This window comes from Nannospalax galili, unplaced genomic scaffold, assembly GCF_000622305.1.
Source record: "Nannospalax galili isolate Female #2095 unplaced genomic scaffold, S.galili_v1.0 scaffold648, whole genome shotgun sequence".
In the NCBI taxonomy this organism is placed as follows: Eukaryota; Metazoa; Chordata; class Mammalia; order Rodentia; family Spalacidae; genus Nannospalax; species Nannospalax galili.
In genome coordinates, this window is record NW_008360311.1 from 2,916,985 (window position 1) to 2,938,786 (window position 21,802).

Sequence of the window (21,802 nt, forward strand, 5' to 3'; positions counted from 1 at the left end):
CTAGGATTGAAAGAAAAAACAAGAGACAGAAAAGATACTTGGGAGGGCTGTAAATAGAGACTGCAGCCCCAGTTTATTTTAGCTCCGCCTTTTTATACAGAAGAACATCAGAGATCCTAACAATTAATTTCAACAGCTGTGTTTCCCACCTGTGGCTGAGGGTCAAGGAGCGGTCAAATACTTGTTTTGTGCGCTCCACCATATAAACACATTCCTCCTGACTTGGCAGATTAGGTACTGGTGTGCAAAACACAAACTCAGTAAACAAGCCTGCCACAGCTCAATGTACATAACGGATTAATAGCTCCCAACAGAGAGTGATAGCAGAAGATGCCTCTGTCCTCCAAGCATGCATGAGCTTGTGCACCCACATACATGTGCACAGACACCATGCACATAGACACATATACCACACACACACTACACACATACACATATACCACACACACACACACACCACACACATACACATACACCACATACAAATTGCACACTCATACACCACACATACATATACACACACCTACACCATACACTCATATGTACACACACACCACACACAGACACACATCACACACGTATACCACATGTACACCAATGCACATATACATACCACACACATACACATATACCCCACACACATATAGCACATGCACACCACCCACACACACATGCCCACACTGTGACACACACCACACCACACATGTACCATATACACACACCATACATATACACATACCACACACATACACATATACCCCACACACATATAGCACATGCACACCACCCACACACACATGCCCACACTGTGACACACACCACACCACACATGTACCATATACACACACCATACATATACACATACCACACACATACACATGCACAACATACACATATACACACACCACACATATGCATACACATAACTCTCCAACAGGTGTTCTCAAGCACCCTTGGGGTCTGAACGTGGGACTTTTAATCAGCCTCTTCCCTCAGCACCTCAGTGTGTTTATATGTAGAATAAGAATCATAGTACTTACCAGAGAACCTCAGCAGTGGCTGAGGAAGAACTGTGACACTTTGTAAACTTTTAGTCAGTCAATAAATGGAAACGATCGCCTTGTGCATCAGATGCCGCCAGATTGCCATGGTGCCTCCCAACAGGGACGGTGCAGGCCCTGCGGGAGACTGGCCACTCCGCCAGTGCATACAGTCCACCACAGCAGCGTCTGGTCAGCACTTGACCCATGCCAGCTTCGTTGGTGGCTTTATGAAACCTCTGCAAGGATCTCACCAGCTTGTAGGGAAGTTTGGTTAGAACTGGACAAGGAGGCATTCCACAGGCCCATTCCAGTGTTCCTGGGGAAGGACACCTTTGCCCTGTGGTTTGCTAGGCACGCTCAGAGGCTCTGCATGGTCCCTTTGACCTACAGTCAGAGCCTGATGGTGCTCAGGTCCACGCTCCCTTCCAATGCCCCGCTCTGATTTCTTTTTTAATATTAATTACTATTTATTATTGTGTGTGTGTGATGGAGGGTAGGGGTGGGGAGTATGTGTAGAGGTTGGAGAGCAACTTCTGGGAGTTGGTTCTCTCCTTTTTCCTCGTTGACAGGGTCTCTCATTTCTGCTCACCCTGACTGGCCTAAGCTTCTGGTTGACTCTTTCCACCTCCCTTCGCGCTTTTGGAGTTCTGGGATTACACGTGCGAGTCACTACTTGTGGGTTTCAGAGATCAAATTTGGTCATCAGACCTGTGTGGTAAGCCCTTGCTCACAGTGCCATCTCCTTGGCCCTGATTTCTTTTTTGTCAGCCCATTGTGGGCATGACTTGGTTTCTGGTATGGTATGGCTCACCCAGAGATGGACATAGTCCTTGTGGGAGGGGCTGGGATTAGTGACTTCAGAATTAGCATTACAGTGTTATAGACCTGTCTCCATGACCCAGACACAGGTCTGCCCTCAAGGTCCTGATGGTCCTGACTGGAGGGCAGTGTCTACCAACTCCCTTGATCAGGGGCCCTGCTCAAGGGCTCAGCTGCATCTGGAAGATGGTTATAGATAGTACTATATAGTACTATCCTGGTTGGAGATAGAGATAGAGAGAGATGATGGAGATTGGAGAGGGGGAGAGAGGGAAGAAGGGAAAGAGGGGGAGGGAGTTAGAAAAAGAGGATCAGTATTAGTGATCCAGGTAGACATACTGTGAAGGGCCAGAAGGTGGCGGTAGAAAGTAGCTCGTTGTTAGACAAAATTATCTAGAAATCAGATTATTTTTATTAGCCTGCTCTTTGGCTTCTCCTGGGAAATTGGCAAAGTGCTGGTGATATGTGTGTATGTGCATTTGTGTGTGAATGTATGTGGGGTGTGTGTATATATGTATATGTGTGTATGTGTGTTTGTGTATGTGTGCTGTGACTAGGGAGAGCTGATCTACTAAAATGCCCATTCTTATCCCAGCCTTCAAGATGTCACTGAACATCCCTGTCACTTTAAACTTTTTCATCAAATTCTTCTGTGAAATTAATAATTGCCTTGTGAAGTTAAAAATATTTCCCAGTTTTCTCAAGCTTAGAGAGTTTCAGTAGAACATGTTTTATATAGAGATGGTAGATGTCACTGGTTTCAGCAGTGAGGGCTTCCAATCCCTTGATTTCTAGGTAGGCTCCTACCCAGCTTTAGGACCCAGTCTCCACTCGAGCATCCGGGTCATGGCCGTGTCTGTCTCTTGCCTCAGGTCTCTGTGGAATCAGTTCGGTTGTGGGTCTGTCTCACTGGCCTCTCTTGATCATTGCATGGGTACTCAGCTATTTTTATCAATTTGAACACATGTACCATGTGTAGCAAACACCAGCTCCAAGAAGAAGTCTGCTCAGATAAGCATTTATGTGTATAGAGGACTTTGATAAGGTTTGGGGTGGCCACATAAACAACTTAAAATCAGTGGTGGGACTTCCTGGTTCTTGGCCAGGCCTGCAGGTCCTCCCTACCCACCTGCTTTTATGGCTTTTCTTACCCCCTGCCCCACCCCGTCCCCCATTTTCTTGAACTCTGGTCTTTCCAAGTCAAAGAAATCACGTGTTTGGCTCTTCCGGGCTTTCCCTGTGTGCATCAAGTGGAGCCTCCTTGCTGGCTGAGCATCTTCCCTTAGCCAGTTCTGACCTACTCTCCCTCAGCTGCACTGGCTCCTGCTTGTTCTCACTGTTTTGCTTAAGTTACCGTTTTTATAATCTAGCTAATTAGAAAATCCATCGCAACACCCATCCACCAAAGCACTGCGCGTTTAGCCTCTTGTAGAATTGGTCCCCGTGTCTTTGCTCCTCAGGCAATCCACCCCTGGGCAGTTTTCTGTATCCTTTCCCTGGATGTCTTCAGGCACATCCCAGACACCCTATGGTCATCCACGCTTCAGTAGTATATCCAGAAGATCAGAACTCCCGTTCTTTTGAACTCCAGAGTCTTATAAGAAGGCATGGTATGACTGACATAGCGCCAGTCATGACTGACTGGAAGCGTAGTGGAGGCGAGAGCCCAGGAATGAGGGGATCAAAGGTGATTTATGGCTTGTCCTAGTTTCTGTTTGCTGTGATTAAAAACACTGACCAAAACTAACATGGGAAGGAAAGGGTTTACCTTATCTTACATCTCCCAGGTCACAGTTCATCACTGAAAGAAGTCAGGTAGGATTCAGGGCAGGAACCTGGAGGCAGGAGCTGGAGCACAGACCATGGAGGAACGCTGCTTACTGGCTTGCTCCCTTGGGCCATGCTTAACCTGCTTTCTTATGCAACACAGGCCCACCTGCCCAGGGGTGGCACCACCCACAGTGGCCTGGGCATTCCCACAGTCAAGACAATGCCTCACAGACATGGCCACAGACCAGTCCAATGGAGGAAATTGAAGGTGTGTCAAGTTGACTACTGATGCTATTCAGCACAAGGCTTTTCCTGAAGAGCTCAAAAGACCTCAGTTCTCGAGTTCATCATTGAATGGTGTCCCTCATAGTGAATCCATGATAAACCCAACTATGAGATGACAGCTGAGAAAAAGAGCTTTGGCAGTGGGTTGAGCGCGAGCAAGGAGGAGTCAGTTCATCACAGATAAGCCAACGTACCATGGAGGGCATTGGGGTCTCCTTTGAAAACCTCAACTGAGCACTGGTCAGCACTGGTCGGGTGTAGAAACCCATCTTCTAAGGGTGTGTAGTCCAGGGGGTTTAAGCTGTCTGTGCACATGTCTGGATGGAAATGAAATGCTTACAGTCATCCTTGCTTTTTCTCATTCTGTAACATCCCAGGGTGGAGAAAGCAACATCAGACGTTTGATACCCGATAATTGTTTTGAAAACTGAGGACACAGGTGTCTGCCAGGCTGCTCAGGGCCCATCTTTTTGAGATGCTAAACATTTAAGCCTTAAGATATGGCAGAAAAAATTAATTTTTATAAATTCTCTCCTTGGATTAGAATCCTAAAGTTATTTAAAATTAATGCAGTGTGAATCTGAAGCCGGGCTGGGATTTACTACTGTGCAGCTCGGCTGTTCAATTACAGATGGTCCACATGGCGTGAGGGAGGTTTTATGGTGCATACTTGTAGAATGCAAGAGATGCTACTCAGTGTTGCGCTGTAAGGGGTATCTGGTTGCACCTCTGTTATTTAAAGTACCAGTGATTCCTTCTACCCTCCCCCCAACAGCCCTCACGACACCCTGATTTTTTTGTTCCTTGTGCCTGAGAAACTTGCTATGCAGATAACTTCTTAGATACGTAAAGTAAGCAAGGCTTTAAGACAAACTGACATACAGAGATTGGAATTCATGGAATACTTTGGGGAGACAATCATTCCTTTTATGAAAGATGTTTTTCTTCCTTGAAGGACATACAATAGGATCCTTTAATTTTGTTAATTTTCAGTCTTTTCACACAGATTTGAAGACCACTTTCTTCTAGACACAGTGAGTCATAGTCTGTAGTTGAAAATTTTACCTTTCAGAATTACAGCCCATTTGACCCTCTCTGTGTAAAATTCTCTAATCCCACATTATTTTATTGAGTCTTGTGTGGCTAGATGTGTGCCATTCTGGGAAATTTTAAAAATTTTATTTTAATATTTTGTTTAAATATTTATTCTTTGAAAGATATATCTACAAATACACTTTTATAGAAATGCATTTTGGTGATTTTTTGCCTCACATCACCCTCTTCTCCACCCCCAGTGACCTATTGTCTTTTTTCCCAGCAAGTACCGCCCCTTTCAAGTCTTTTTTGTGTGACCCCCTGTTTACTTAGGGTTGGCCTGCACGAGCATGCGGGGCAGCTTATCCTTGGCTACACCACTGAAGAAAATAGCACCCCTCCCCAGCACCTTCAGTAGACCTCAGGAGCAGTGGGGCCTTAGGAGCGCTCCCCGCCGCGTTGCTGAGCCCCGGTGACCACAGCTGCAGTGAGTCCTTGAATGCAGTGGCCACGTCATGTGGAGAAGAGGTCTTTTTGTAGCATACCTGCCCCTTATCTGACACTTTCATTCTCTCCCCCAAGCCTTGGAGAGGGTGATGGAGGTGATGGAAATGACTCGTCCAGGGCTGAGTCCTTTGTTGAGTCTAAGCTTTAACTGCCTCCAGGAAGAAGCTTGGCAGACGGAACTGAGACAGACCCTAATCAGTGGATATAAACATGAACTTCTAGAAGGCCATTTGATCGCGTCTCCATTCAGCAAAAACCACAGTAGTGGGTTCCTGGGGGGTCATCTTAACCAACATGTTCTGGATAAAGTACAGGCTAAGGTCAGCAGATTGTGTCCCGGTAAAGATAGGGAAAGGCGTTTATAGACTTACACTCTGAATTCAGCAGGAATGTTCTGTTTTCCTGATATACTCAGGGTTTAAAAAATACATTTTTCCAGGGGGCTGGAGAGATGGCTCAGCGGTTAAGAGCACTGACTGCTCTTGCAGAGGATCCGGGTTCAATTCCCAGCACCCACATGACAGCTATGAACTGTCCTTAACTCCAGTTCCAGGGGAATCCGAAGCCCTCTTCTGTCCGAACCCTGACCATTATCATTGCACAGCCTGTGCCTCCTCCATGCCTGAAACCACACACCTCTGTCCCTGCATGCACTCCCTGTCTCAAAAGCCTCTCAGGGGCTGGAGAGATGGCTCAGCGGTTAAGAGCACTGACTGCTCTTGCAGGCAACCTGGTTTTGATTCCCAGCACCCACGTGGTGGCTATGAACCGTCCTTAACTCCAGTTCCAAGGGAATCCGAAGCCCTCTTCTGACTTCTGCGGCATTGCACAACACAGGTGCACTCACATACATGCAGGCAATACACTCGTACACATAAAATAAAAATAAATAAAATATTAAAAAAACATTTTTCCATATTAAAACAATTTGGGATACACTGCACTTAAGACGTTTTGTTGAGTTGCCTATGTTTTTATCGGACATCTATAATTTTCATCCAGTGCGATGGATTGTGATAAAAAGAATTGATAGAGAGGACAGGTAAATAGGATTTACTGTCTCTTTCAGGGAACCCCACCCCCAGCCCACCCTTTCTTTGCAAAGAGAAATTTTGGGACCTTAAACCTCATATGAGGGAAATATTTTAAACTCTTTTTCCACATTTAAAGTGAGAAGACTCACTGGGGTGGCAGCTCTCCTTTGGTCCCCAGAGTTGAGACTCAGGAGCTTTGACTGAGAGAATCAGCCTGGGGTCACCGGCAGCTTGGCAGAACTCACAGTGACCTGAGAGAAACTTCGTTTGCTGCTGCCCGCGTAAGAAATTTCAGTTCACCACCCTCTCCTGTTGCTTGGGGAGACTGACAGGGAGGCCCAGTCAGGTCAGATGTGGTAGCTGGAGGCCATCCTGGCTGACCTCTTGACCTTGGCTGGGATCTCCCTCTGGGGTGCTCAGTGGTTCTGAGCTTGCAAGTCCTTGGTGGCACACTGAGGGCCTCTTGTCCATTCTTCACATCTGCCCTTCTAGATGAAGTGTCTGTCCTGTGCCTTGGCCTCTTTGACTCAGGAAGGGCACATGGTCCCCTGTGGTGCTCTCCCCAGTGCCTGGCCTTCTTTCCCGTAGTCTTGCTTAGCATGTGCTCCTTTAGGCTGGCTTGGCTGAGGACCTCAGAGCATGCTCTCTGTGTTCTCTTCATTCTGCTTAAAAATAGTCTTATTTATTATTTATTATTTATTTATTTCTTTTGCATTAACCACTACCTGGTTGCTCTGTCTTCTGGCCTGCTTCACATAAGCTCAGGCCCATGGCTGCCCTGGGGCTGGATGTGGATCTACTGAGGTGGCCGAGTTGGTAGACCCTGTCCCCAGATCTGCTACCTCTGCATCAGCAGGTGTAGTTGAAACCTTTCTGCATCCAGATTTCTACCTGTGAAATGGGTATGGATAGCGCTTAATCACAGCGCTATCTCGGAGGATGAAAGGTGGTACTGTACACGGCTCAGCACATGGAAGACAAAGTCTTCCCTAGCAGCTGTGAAGCCACAACGCACTCAAACTGGGGTACTGTTGGACGTCCCAGACAGTGGAGATGGAAGATGTGCACACTTCAGACATAGGAAAAAAGTGATAGAGCAAACATGGGTAGTTGTTTTCCTACTAGAAGCTTAAGAAGCAAAATGCTGCTGGTATAGCTGGAGCCCTTGCCCCCTCCGATGGTGTTCCTCAACCTCCTCTAAGTCACAACCACTATCCTGAATTTGGTGCTTTTTCTAGTTACTTTCTATTGCTGTGACAAAACACTGACCAAAACCACCTTGGGGAGGAAGAAAGGGTTTGTTTGGCTTACATCTCCCGGGTCACAGTTCATCACCGAGGGAGCCTAAGGTAGGAACTCAGGGCAGGAACCAGGAACTGGAGCACAGGCCATGGAGGAATGCCGCTTACTGGCTTGCTCCCCTGGTGTGTGCTCAGCCTGCTTTCTTATACAACCCAGGATCACCTGCCCAGGGGTGGCACCACCCATAGTGGGCTGGGCCTTGAACATCACTCAACAATCAAGAAAATGCCTCACATGGGGCTGGAGAGATGACTCAGCAGGTAAGAGCACTGACTGCTCTTGCAGAGGACCTGGGTTCAATTCCCAGCACCCACAAGACGGCTAACAACCGTCCGTAACTCCAGTTCTAGGGAAATCTGACTTCCTCTCCTGACCTCCATCCATGGGCACTGCACGACACAGTGGACTTACACACATGCAGGCAATACACTCATACAAACAAAAATATAAATAAAATTCTTTTTTAAAAAGAAAATGCCTCACAGACATGGCCACAGGCCAATCCAATAGAGGCAGTTTCCCAGTTGAGGCTCTCTCAACACAGGCGTGTCGTTGACAACAGAAGCTATGGAGCATGGTGGTTTTATTGTTAAACATTTCTTCACACTTACTCTATTTGGCTGTGACTGTATGTCTGTCCCACATGGTTGTCAGTAGTTAATAGGTGTGTGAATGCTGAGACCAAGCTGTCTGGGCCTCATGTCGGACCATCGTGGCAGGGCTGACATCCATCAGGAGAGTTCCGGGACACTGTACCCTGGGACGCTGCTTGGTGGACCACCCAGGACCACAGCCTGGCATTGCTCTCTTGGGACTTGCACTCATAAGGGCGTTAGGCAGAATCATCCGTCCCTATCGTCACTTGGCAGCTAGTGGGGTCTGCTGTGGCTTCCTTTCTCCACACTCTTGCTCTCCTCTCCAGCTGGGATGACTTACCATCTTTTTTCCTTCTCTCTTCAACTCTCTGGTTTGCTGTTAACACCAAATGAAATAATTTCACTTGCCCACAAGGGATGTTTCAAGATGCCAAGTGGCTGCTGGAAACCTTGGATGGTACTGAATCCTCTGCATGCACAGCTACCGTGAAGGATAATGTACAAAGTAGGCATGCTAAGAATGAACAGTAATAATAAAATGGAATGGTCATAGCAGTATATAACAGTATAGTGCAATGAGGTAGCATGCTGGGTAGCTGTAGTGTCAGCTTGACACACCTGGGTTGAGGGAGCCTCAACTGGGGAATTGCCTCCATTGGACTGGCCTGTGGCCATGTCTGTGGGACATTTTCTTGATTGTTGAGTGATGTGGGAGGGCCCAGCCCATGGTGGGTGGTGCCACCCCTGGGCAGGTGGGCCTGTGTTGTATAATAAATCAGGCTGAGCAGGGACTGGAGGAGCAAGCCAGTAAGCAGCATTCGTCTGTGGCCTGTGCTCCAGCTCCTGCCTCCAGGCTCCTGCCCTGAGTTCCTACCTTGCGCTCCCTGATGAACTGTGACCAGGAGATGTAAGCTAAACAAACCCTTTCCTCCCTAGGTTGGTATTGGTCAGAGTGTTTTGTCACAGCAATAGAGAAGCTCACTAAGACAGGGCGGTTCTGGGGGAGGTGGCTGAGTTGATAAAGTGCTTGCTATGCAAGCATGAGGGTCTTTAGTTTGATTTCCCCAGAACTTGTGCAAAAAAGCCGAACGGGCGATGTGTACCTGTGACCTCAGCACTGGTGGGAGGGTCCTGGGGCTGACTGGCCAGCCAGTCTAGCCAGATCAGCAGCTCCAGGCTCAGTGAGAGACTGCCTCAAACAGGTGAGGAGTGGTTTAGGAAGACACCTAATGTTGACCTCTGGCCTCTATGCAGCACGCATAGACATGGAGACAGGCACACCAACACAGGCACTGTACTGCAATAAATGTTATGTGATTGTGATCCTCAAGTATCTTACTGTGCTGTAGTCTTCCTGTGGTGGTGTGAGATGGCCCAATACAACTGTGTGACCAGGTGGAAGACGGAGGCATTGTGATGTACGGTCGGCTGCCGTGTCATGTTACTTAAAAACTCTTTGATACCATGAGAGTTGATTTAACCAGTCAGTCACTAAGTGACTAACGTGTGGGTAGTGTATTCAGAGTGGATACATGGGATAAAGGGATGATTGGTGCCCTAGGCAGGATGGAGTGGATGATGGGATTCCATTATGATAGAACAGCGTAATCTGCCTAGGCCTTCAGGTCCCACGCTGAGTCAGTGCTGTGGAAGCAGGCGTCCAGCTCTTGTTCCAGATCTTGAAGGCTTTCAGCTTTCCCACACTCACGCTGCTAATTATGTCTGGCATGTTTTGACGCGTGCTCCTTATAGTTCTGATTTGTTTAGCCGGCAGAGCTGAGGAGCGTTGCTCTCCAATCTTTGATCGATACTGACATATAACCCTATTTGACCTCTTCTGTGGCTTCTGAAGGGTTTATTATATGAGGCAGTTGCCGAAGTTTATCTTCAAATCTGTTTATGAGCCAACAAGTCCAAAGGTTATCCCATACCCCCCGACCCCTGTGCTCACCCAGACACCATCTGATCAGGAGCAACACTGAGTGGACAGACTGCTCTGTAATGAGAACCTGCTATGTGGAAGCCTTCTGGGATGGGCTGCAAGCACCCTGTAATCTGGGAGGCAGCGTAAGCAAGTGCATCTGCAAAGTGATGTGTTAATGGGGCTGTGCAGACCACAGCCACATCATAATGTAGATGACAGGATGTGATTGAAATGAGTAAATGTTTAATTAAGGGCTAAAATAAAGATTTATGTAGTTTGTAATAAATGTAGTTTATAAAATATATCACAGAAATAAAGGAAAACAAAGATTTATAGATACATCTGTAGAGAGAGCAGTTTGGGAAGTGATATTTCATGGTATTTGAGGGTTGAAAGGTATCGTTGATTTTGGGACTAAGAGGCTTGGATTCAAGTCTCAACTGTTGATTAACACTGAGACTTACAGAGGGCACCTAATCCTTGTAGATCTTTGTTTTCTAATCTGGTGTGTGAGCAGAACTCTGCTGGACAGCTTCAGTTGTCAGCTTGACACACCTGGGAGCGGGACCTGCAATTGGGGAATTGCTTCTACTGGACTGGCCTATGACCATGACTGTGAGGCATTTTCTTGATTGTTGGGTGATGTGGGAGGACCCAACCCACAGTGGGTGGTGCCACCCCTGGCAGGTAGTCCTATATTATATAAGAAAGACTGAACATGGGCCAGGGGACTAAGCCAGTAAGCAGCATCCTGCCATGGCCTGTGCTTCAGCTCCTGCCTCCAGGTTCCTGCCCAAGTTCCTGCCTTGGGCTCCCTTGGGGATGAACTGTGACCTAGGAGATGTAAGACAGATAAACCCTTTTCCTCCCCAAGTTGGTTTTCGTCAGTGCTTTTATCACAGCGATAGAAAGCTAACTAGGACAAATACTGTGGCACATTGTTGGGTAAAGACAAACAGGAAGATAGTACATATGACAGTCCATTCCTTCTTTGAGTTTATCCATTCTTGGTACAGAGGCCCGCTGCTCATATCCCGCTTGGAGCCAGGGATGCAGGGGTGGTGGGGTGGGGGTGGGGTAAGGAAGCTGGCTGTATAGATTGATTTCCCATTGCTGTGATAGAATGCCTGCAGAAATGATTTAGAGGAAGAAGGATTCATTCTGGCTAATGGTTCATCATGCTGGGGAAGGCCTGCTGACCTGGGAGGCTTGTCACTGTGGGGGTACAAGGTTGCATCCAGGTGGCATTTAGGAAGCAGATGTCCTGGGCCAGAGCTGGTGCTGGACTACAGTCCACAAAGCCTGTTCCCCCAAAGACCACTTTCTCCATTTTCTCCAGGTTTCACACTGTCCCCCAACAGTGTCACCAGCTGGGGACCAAGTATGAGCCAGTGGGGACATTTCACACTGAACCTGTAACACCCTGCAGGCCTTTACAGAAAGCTGCCGATGCATTTTGCATTTTCAAAACAATGTGGCTGTTTTGGCTTGGGAATTTAGAACTTTAAGAAATTATAACATGTAGGTGATGCCTTGGAGAAAGGTAGACAGACAAGCTGAGGCGTCAGTGTGGACCAAGAGCGAGGGGAGGGGATGAGAGAGAGGAACAGTGCAGGGAGGCTGAGAGAGGCAGGTAGGAAAAAGGAAGGATGGGCCTGCACTAAAAGTGGTTGTGAACTCTTAACTCTGGGCCTGTCTGACTCGACCTTCAGCCTGTCTGAGTCTGCTGTACTGACCTGTCTTAATGCTGAGTACATGAATAATGAAAGTCAAGGGTAGACTATGAACTTACATAGAATTTTAGATGGGAAAGAGCAGAGGTAGGTAAAATAACACTAGTGGAGAGTTTTTAAAATACAGTTAAATTTTTATATGTATGAGTATATCGTGTGCATATATGGAAGTACAGCTGTGCTGTGCAACTCCTGCAGAAGTCAGAAAAGGGCTCCTGGAACTGGAGTTACAGATGGTTGTTAGCTGCCATGTGGGTGCTGGGAACCAAACCCGAGTCCTCTGCAAGAGCAGTCAGTAGTCTTAGCTGCTGAGCCATCTCTCCAGCCCCAAACCCAATAATTTTTTAAAAAGTATTAAAATATATTCAGATTCTGTGCTTTTGAACTCTCTGGGAACTTAATTTATGATGCCACATAATTTCCGATCAGGCCGGAATCAGCCATTGCTATTCTTAATTGCTTTCTTGCTAATAATATGCTCGAGAGAGTCTCGCAGAATCCTTAGCTTTGACCCCGAAGCCTTAGACTCAATCTTACAAGGTAAAGACTGATTTTGAGGTGAAGGGGAAGCAGGGTGATCCAGGCACCATTTATGTAGATGCTGCAAATCAGGGGAGGCAGCGGAGAGCTAATCCCACGCGTGCAAACATATTTTCCAAAACACTCCAGAAAACTCACAATTACAGTACTTTAAAACCACTGTCTTTTTTCCTATAGGTTTGTGAGTCAGTTATTAAAATGTCAAGGAAAAATACAGTGAGTCTTTGTATATTAAATTTTTTTCTTGTGTGCAGTGTGCATGTGTACATGCATGCTTGCGTGTGTGGGTGCGTGTGGGTACATGTACATATGCATGTGTATGCATGTGGTGGCCGGAGGTGGATGTTGGACTCTTCCCTGGTTGTTTGCTGCCTTATGTTTTGAGGTGGTGTCTCTCACTTCAGCCCAGCGCTCTGATTCAGCTAGTCTACCTGGCCCTCCTGTCCTGGGGTGTCCCTGTTTTCTGAGTTCTGGGATTGTAGCCATTTATGTGGGTCCTGGGGACCCAAACTCTGGTCCTTACATCTGCACGGTGAGCACTGTACCTACTGAGCCGTTGTTCGGCGTCCTGTATCTTAATCCACAAGAAACAGTGACAGGTAAATAGAGCACTTGTTGTATATTTATAAATATCTGTGGCTTGTATTTCCCATCCATGCTGGAGTAAAAAGAAACTCAGTTACCTTCACTTGGGTTTAGTCAATCCTATTAAACATGTACACAAAATCCCGTCTTTAGCTCAGATGCTTGTGAAAGTACTAATGCACGCTGAAGGTTTGTGTAAACGGTAACTCATGAACATGTAGACGGTCAACAATTATAATTTTAAGTCTGAGAATGGCACCTGTGTACAAGTGTCAGACACGGAGACTGTGCTGGAGACAGGCAATCCATCCTCCTGAGCTGACTTCCTGTTTGCAAGTCCCCAAAGTTTCTGCTGTCTCCTAGAGCTCGGGGTGGCCTTGAGGGACCGTGGTCTTCCCTAGGTCACTGCCACCTGGGCTTTAGCAAGGCTGTTGCCTGTGGCAGCTTTGTGCTTCTGAGCAGCTGTTGGTACGTCCTGCTGCCACCCTGCTGTGTCTAGCTCTGGACTATTCTCAACAGGGGCTGGGATCATTCCATCTGCTTTGGAGCACCACCTTCCGGCAGCACTGCCATCTAACCCAGCAGAACAGAGTTCTTCACACTCAGATTGGCCATGTGTCTACTTCTGAGTGACTATAAGATGGTGGGCCTAGCACAAACACCTCACCTCTTGATGAATGTGTAGTATGTGTGTTAATGTGTGTGATTGTATGTGTGTGTGTATGCACACGTGTGTGCATGCTTACAGAGACCAGAGATCGACCTCACATGTCTTTCTCTCCCTTCAACTGCTCCTGTGTCCCCGACTCCCTCTCAAATTCACGACCTCTTCCTGTATAATTATTGTGCGTGCACATACACACACCATACTGAGTCCAGTTACTGTTTGTATGTGCATGTGTTTAGGGTTGACCATTTAGGACTGGGTAACTTATCAGGTTTATCCCTGAAGAAAACTAAACCTATTAATTCCCTCTGGAATTAATAACCTGTAGCTGTTGGTCCAGGGGTAGGAGCTTCGGAACAGTCTCCCCATTCATGTTGACGTGTCAGCTGGTGGTGTCATTATGCAAGTCTTGTGCAGGCAGCCATCTTGTGATTTCATGGGCTCAGCTTCCTTCTCATTCTAGAAGACACCATCTAGCAGCAGGCTCAAGGTCCTCCGGCTCCTACAGTCTTTCTGCCCCCTCCTCCTGCGCTTTGGATGTCTGGGCTGTACTGCAGATATACCAGGTGGGGCTGGGCACCACAGTCACCTCTGCTCTGCATTTCGGCCAATTGTGGATCTTTCTAGTATCCTCTGCTGGTTTCCAAAGAAGCTTCTTTGATGACTGGTGAGGGCTGTGCTTACTGTGGGTAGAAGGGTGCTTAGAACACAGTCGGAAGCTCTGTTGATCTAGGAAAATGTTGGGGCAGGTTCTCAAGGATCTGCCCTCACCACCCATGGGGTCTTGTCAGGTTTACAGTCCCAGGCATGAATTCCTCCTATCAAGTGGGTGTTAATGCCAATCAGACCTTTGAGACAGTGTCTGTAGCTGGCTCGAACTTCCCTGGTTTAGCCAGGCTGGCTGGCCAGCTAGTGAGCTCTGGAGATCTATCTGCCTCTGCTTCCAGTGCTGGGGTTACAAGCTGCACAGGAGAAAGAACGGTTTTTGTGTGTGTGTATGTGTGTGTGTGTGTGTGTGTGTGTGTGTGTGTGTTATGTGTATGTGTTATGTATGTGTGTATGTGTGTGTATGTGTGTGTGTTATGTATGTGTGTGTGTATGTGTGTACTTTATGAATTATTTAGTCGTTCCTTTCATGTTTTACTCACACCCTGCCATCAGCCAGGATGTACTTCAGAGTGGCCTGTCTTCATCTGGCACAGTGCATTGGAGCTGCACACTCCAGTGAGCTGACATTCGCCCACAGATCCTCCTGTAATAGGAGAAGCTCAGTGACCGTGTCTTAGTACCTGAGAGGCACCAGCTGTACTGCAGAGCAGGGAAGACTCTGGATGCTGTGTGGATGTGCTTCTGGCTGCCTCTGAGGCTTCCTGCCATGTTCACCTTTGGCCTTCTCGCAGCACGCTCTGTCAGACCTGTCTCCACTCGCCACGCTTCTGCTAAGGCCACACGGATGGTATCTAGTCACACAGGTCCAGGCCCTTCACCTCCCTCCTGGGGGAAGAGGTGGAAATGGTCTGCCAGGAAGCCAAAGGAAGGTGGGATCTGGCCAAGCACTCCAAGTCCTTGCTGGGCTGTGCATTGTCCCCGAGAAGGAGCTGCAGGGCCACCTCCAGCCTCACGTCATGCCCAAACCCCTCCTTGCTTTCATCCCAATAGAGGAGCAGGTGGTCAGCGCAGGGCCTCGTGTTTGTTGGTCCTTTGATCCCATCACTTTTGTATGTGTATAGGGGAGAGGGTGGGTATATGCATGTGCTCAGGTACATATATGTGGAAGTTGTGGTCAAACTTGTATTGTTCCTCAGGCACTAACCACCTTGTTTTTTACTTTCCAGCTGGCCTGGAACATGACCAGGCTGGTCTTGATCTAACAGAGATCTTCCTGTTTTTGCCTCCTAAGTGCTGGGATTATGGTGTGCTACCGTACTCTGCAGACACCTTGTTTGTTTTGAGACAGGATTTCTCACAGGGACCTGGGGCTTCCTAAGTAGGCTAGGCTGGCCGGCCAGCAGATCCCAAGGATTCACCTGCCTCTACTTCCCTGTGCTGGGGTTACAAGTGCACACACCTCGCCTGGCTTTTTACGTGAGTTCTAATGTGATGGAGATGCCACAGTGAGGTGGTGCCTCAACAAAGAGACCGACTCTTGGAGTCATTTAAATGTAGAGTGAGTCTGATCTGCTCTCAGAACTGTTCTCATTTCTCTCAGAAGTGCTCCTCCACCCAAGGGTGTACTCTCTATTTAAACAGCATGCCCAGCATGACACGGGAAGGAAAAGAGGAACCTCGTCTCATCAGAGAAGGATTTCTGTTTCTGAACCCCACCAAGCAGCATAAACACGGAATCATAGACACGCTGTCGAGCTAAGTCCATGTGTCGCTTGAAGCATATGCAGCAGACGTTTAGTTGCGTTCAATTTCCTTCCAAGGTCACTGCCTCCAGTTGTATTTTCACAACACACAGACACACAAGCATCCATAGCAGGCACACACACACACACATTGCGTGTGCGCATACACACATTATTCTTGGCCAGGGGCAAGAACAGTCATGAGAGAAATAGAGAACATAGTTTAAGACTAAAGCTATGTGTTTAGGTTAGCTTGTGAAAGTTGATTGGGAGAGGAGCCCAAGGCCTAGCAAGATTGTTTACACTGTTTTCCTAAAGGCCAGCTAGATGGAAATCAGCTGATCACACAGTAGGAAACAGGTTGAATAGTGTTACTTTGGCTATAATTTTAGGTAAAATTCCAGTTTGTAACAGAAGGCAACCCCAGAGTCCTTCCCCCAGGTTCTAGAGGTCAGACTCGGGTCTGCTTGCTTATACTGAAAGCACTTTACCAGCAGAGCCATCTGCCCAGCCCTTCCTGTCTTTCACGTTGGGTCTTAGTTTGCATACCCTGTAATTCATCTACTTAGAGTACAGTTCACGGCCTCTGAGCATGTTCACAAATTGTGCTGTGTGCACTGGCTCTAATTTCCCCACATCCTCACCACCACACATTGATCTGGCGTTTTGATTCTGGCTGTCCTGGTGGGTGTGAAGTTGGCTTTGAAAGGACTTCTGAAGGAGTCCTCCTTTCTCAGTTGTTAACTGCAGTGTGTATTTTTAAGCATTTGCTCTTTTACCTATAGAAGCATGAGTTGTGCTGGCGAGATGGCTTAGTGGGTAAAGGCCCTTACCGCATCCACCCGATGACCTGAGTTAGATTTCTGGAACCCACGTGGAAGAGAGAACCAACACCCAAGTTTTCCTGTGACCTCCACAGGAAAACGTGCTCTCTGGCACATGTATGTGCATATACACATGCACACACTAATAAAACATGCCTTGCAAGGCCAGTTGACTATGATAGTAATAGGGAGATCTCATTATTTGCTAATGGAAAAATGTTACTCAGTAAGATGAATGTGGGGGTTTGAATAAGTGGCCTGTAGACTCCAGGTGTTGGTATTTTGTTCCCAGTTGGTGGGTGATGCTGTTTTGGGAGGTTTTAGGATGTATGGCCTTGCTGGAGGAAGGACGTCACCGGGGGCGGGCTTTGAGAGTTCTTACGCCTTGTGGGATCTCCGGTGGTACTCTGCTTCCCGTGCCCACTTGAAGATGTGATCGCTCAGCTTTCTGCTCTGGTCACCTTTGCCTCCATGTCTCCCCTGCCGTCATGGACTCTTAGCCCTGGAACTGTAAGCTCAGAGAACCTCTTCCTTCTCTGAGTTACCTTGGTCATGGTGTTTTATCACAGTAACAGAAAAATAGCTATTACAGTGAGCCTAGGACCTGAGGGTAAGAAGAGGTGGTGGGGCAGCAGGGCAGTTCCAGGAGAGTGCTCTCTGCTGGTGTGCCTGATGTGTCCCTTTGCCTTTCAGGAGGGCTGGCGCTGGCTCATGTGCTCTTCTTCTATGTGAAGTACTTGGTGCTCTTTGGTGTCCCGGCTCTGCTCATGCGCCTGGATGGACTCACACCACCGCCCCTCCCCCGCTGCGTGAGCACCATGTTCAGCTTCTCTGGGATGTGGAGGTCAGTCAGTCTCCAGGTTTGGTAAAATCCTTTGGGAATGTCTTGTGGGCTGGGGTGGCTTCAGAGAGCGCGGCTGCTGTCGTTCGGCTTCGTCAAAGCCACCTCTGGTCCTTCAGATTCTTTAACCCGTGAGCAGGATGACAGTCCGTGTTTCAGAACTTCTCAAAGTTCTGAACTATCAAACCGTGGAGGTCAGTGAGGCAGGAGCGTTGACACCCAGAGGATGTCGCCATGTTTGAAGTGGGAATCTCTCAAAGCTACCATCAAGCTGTGGTGGTCAGTGAGTAGGAGTGCATCTGCTTTCTAACACAAAAGACCATGTTTGAAGTGGGTTCTTACTAGGGACCTGGTGTTAGTTACTTGTCATAAAATACACGGACAACAGCGATCTAAAGGAAAGAGCTGGCTTTGGCTTGCAGTTTAAGGACTGCGCTGGTTAGTTTTGTCTACAGGACATAAACCTAGACACACACCGGGAAAGAGGGGATCTCAGTTAAGGAACTAACGCCATCCGACTGGCCTCTGGGCACGTCTTTGGGCATTTTGATGATTGCTGCAGGAGGGATGATCACACTGAGTCAAAGAAATCCTTTCTTCCCTGAATTGCTTTTGGTCATGGCGTTTATCACAACAGAAAGCAAACAAGAACAGGGTCAAGTCCACTGTGACCTGGAGGTAGGAGCCTGGGAGGCAGCTGGCTATACTGTGTCTGTCCTCTGGAAGCAGAGAACTGGGAATACTAGTGCTCAGACCATATATACTAGCCTAGGCCAGCGTTCCCCTCAGGCCAGCGTGCCCCTCACTCTGTTCCAGGCTTCTGTCTCTTTAGTAACAATGTCAAGAGTGATGTTCACACTGTCTCCAAGGGTTATTTTGAAGATGAGACAGGCTACTGTGCTTACAAGGGCAGCTGATGCTTCCAGATGTTAGCTACATCATTCTTGTGCCCGGCTACATGTGATGGACAGGGCTTCTGAGTCCTTTCATGGCTCCTGACTTCTGTTTCATAGGCTTGCGGTTGGCCTGGAATCTGTTCCTAGAGTTTTCCAGATGAGCTTGTTTGCTCTGTTTCTGAGCGTGCCCAGTGTCAGGGTTATTGCTGCAATTGTAAACTCAGTGGAGGAAGATCAGGGTGGACAGGGTGGTGTCCTGGATCAGCCTGCGGAGTCAGTGTCTAGCTAAATTTTGTACTTTGGTTTCCTTGCTTGCCTGTCTGTAGTTCTGGCCTTGTTCTACCTCCTTTATCTCTAGACAGAAAACCCAAGGCATGGGTAGTGGGAGAGGCTGGTGTGTACTGCCATACGGATTCCTCTTCCGCAGCGCAGTAGGCTTCTCCATGGTTACGTGGAGCACGTGCCGAATCTACCTGAGCTTCTGTGCACACATTTTAGTTTTGCTCTGGTTTGCTTTTAGGGGTTAGAAATGTCATGTAGCTATTGTGAGGATCGTTGAGTACTTCCTTGAATTTTTTAATCCTTTTGTGAGCTCCAGGTTGATCTGTTCTAATGGGAAGACGGGAATGGAGCAAAGGGCTCTCCATGAAGTCCAGAGGTGGTTTTGGTTGAAGATGATCCTGACTGGAAGCTGTTACCTTTTGACCCACTGATGAGACGGCTTCCCCAGGGTGATTTGGGGACTTGTCACAGGCATCTGTTGGGGTCTCACGTGGCTCCACTGCCTCTGTGTTGTGACCATCTGCACTGATGCCCCTGGGAAGGGCGTTCTCCTGGGGGCTTCTGCAGCATCAGCTGGCGTGGTAACTAGTCATGGTGCCCTCAGGTGGGGCGGCTTCAGGCTCCGGTTTCTTGTCTATAAATTTCAACTGGTTGCCATAGTTGACTGCATTTCACACAGAGAAACAAAATGGCTGTCTTTGTTTTATTTAATTGATTGTGAAAAGATTTATTTTTAACTTTTAATATTATGTGTATCTGTCTGTCTGTCTGTGTGGGGGTGTGCACATGGGTGCAGGGGGCTCACAGAGGCCAGAAGCCTAGCATTGGATCCCCCTGGAGTTAAGAGTTAGAAGTGGTTGTGACCTGCCTGATGTGGTTGTTGGGAACCAAACCCGGATCCTTTGTAAGAGCCATACATGCTTTTAGCTGCTGAGCCATCTCTCCAGCCCCTTTATGTACTTAACCTTTGTCTAAGGAAAACCCTCAGTGGTGGCTGAAGCCGGTCTGCCTTGTCATTGTCCTTGAGAACTAGACTCCAGTCTTCTGAGATGCTCCTCTGTCCCAACTAATGTGCCTGGACAATGTGGTGAGGCACAAATGGGTGTCTGAGGAGGAGGCTCTGGAGTGTGAGCCCCTGGGGCAGTGGGGATCTGGAAGGTGTTCACAAGGGCACATGACACAACATGGCATAGGGTCTCTTCAGGCCAACATGGGCTCTTTCCTGTCCTGGCTACTTTTTATTGCTGTTATAAAACACTCTGACCAAAACCAACTTGGGGAGGAAAGGGTTGCCGCTCACACTTCCAAGTGATAATCCATCTTTTAGGGAAGTCAAGCGGGAACTCAGGGCAGGAACTTGGAGGCAGGAGCTGAAGCAGACCATGGAGGAACGCTGCTTACTGGCTTGCTCCCCTGGCCTGTGCTCAGCCCACTTTCTTATACAACCCAACACCACCTGCCCAGGGTAGCACCACCCACAGTGGGCTGGGCCCTCCCACATCACTCAACAATCGGGAAAATGCCTCACCGACGTGGCCACCGATAGAGAAAATCCCCTAGCTGAGGTTGTCAGGTTGTCAGCCAAAGCCACCCATGACATCAGTCGACACCACCATGATACCACCTGTGCTGCTTCAGCATGCAAAACTGGAGGTCCTCCCCTTTTTGGGGGGGTACAGGGTCTTGCTGTGTAGCCCTGGCTGGTTTTGAAACTGTGACCATTCTGCCTCAGTCTCCTGAGTTTCTGGGATTACAAATTGCACCACCACACTCAGCCCCTCCATAATTTTTTTTAGCCAGAATTTAATTTTATTTCACATTGATAGAAATCATGAAAACATTACATTTTCCCACATTACACATAACAATTCAATAGAATATTTATACCCTAAAGACCCGACTGATGTGTTTAATAAGTTCTATTCTTTGAGATAAAGTGAAATAGTAAACGGCGGTTTTAAGTTTAAAAAAAAAATTCTATTTTATGCGTATGAGTGTATTGCCTGGATGTAAGTGTACCCATGTCATGCAATGCCTGTGGAAGTCAGAAGAGGGTGTCAGATCCCTTAGAACTGGAGTTATAGATGGTTGTGAGCTCCCATGTGGGTGCTGGGAATTGAACCTGAGTCCTCTGCAAGAGCAGCCAGTGCTCTTAATCGCTGAGCCATCTCTCCAACCCCTGTTTTAAGAAGTTTTAAATCCAGGCATAAACATGGCTTCATTATCACTGTCTTAGTCTATTGCTAAGTTGTTTTCATTGCCAGCACTCGCTTACAAAGATGTGTCCTCAGCGTGGTCCTGGTCAGCTGGGATACAACAGGAAATTTCACAGTTCAGAAACAAACATAACTTTTGCTACATATTTAACTGTGTATAACTATACCATATGTTTAAGGGTTCCAATTAGCCTTTATTATCCATAAATTTGTTTCAGTAGTTTTTGCCAGGATTCTGAACATTTTGATAATTTAAAGTGAAATGATTGCTATTGTAATGTTTGCATAGGGGACTCAGTAAAGCGTCATTTGATAAAAATGAAAAGCTCAGATTAGTTTGTTGGCAGATATGATTTAACCTTGCTGTTTGCAGAAAAATGGAACTACAGAATTATTACCTGGACTGAGGATTGTGACAACTGTGAGTCTAAATTTGGACTAAGGCACAATTATCTAAACTATGTAGTATAGAAAGCTTAAGTAATGTTTGGTTTGTTTTAAATGCTATATGTCTGTGATTCAGAATGTCAAGTTGTAACATATAGACAGATT

General features: G+C 47.4%; 1 protein-coding gene across 2 annotated transcripts in view; it reads left to right on the plus strand.

Annotated features, from left to right (window-relative positions):
• The window catches only part of Hhat (hedgehog acyltransferase), a 351,875-nt gene that overhangs the window by 115,422 nt on the left and 214,651 nt on the right, over positions 1-21,802 (plus strand). For both annotated transcript variants that reach the window (XM_029559467.1, XM_029559466.1), the window contains exon 8: positions 17,709-17,859. In XM_029559467.1, coding sequence (XP_029415327.1) covers positions 17,709-17,859 — 151 coding nt within the window. The remainder of the gene's footprint in view (positions 1-17,708; positions 17,860-21,802) is intronic.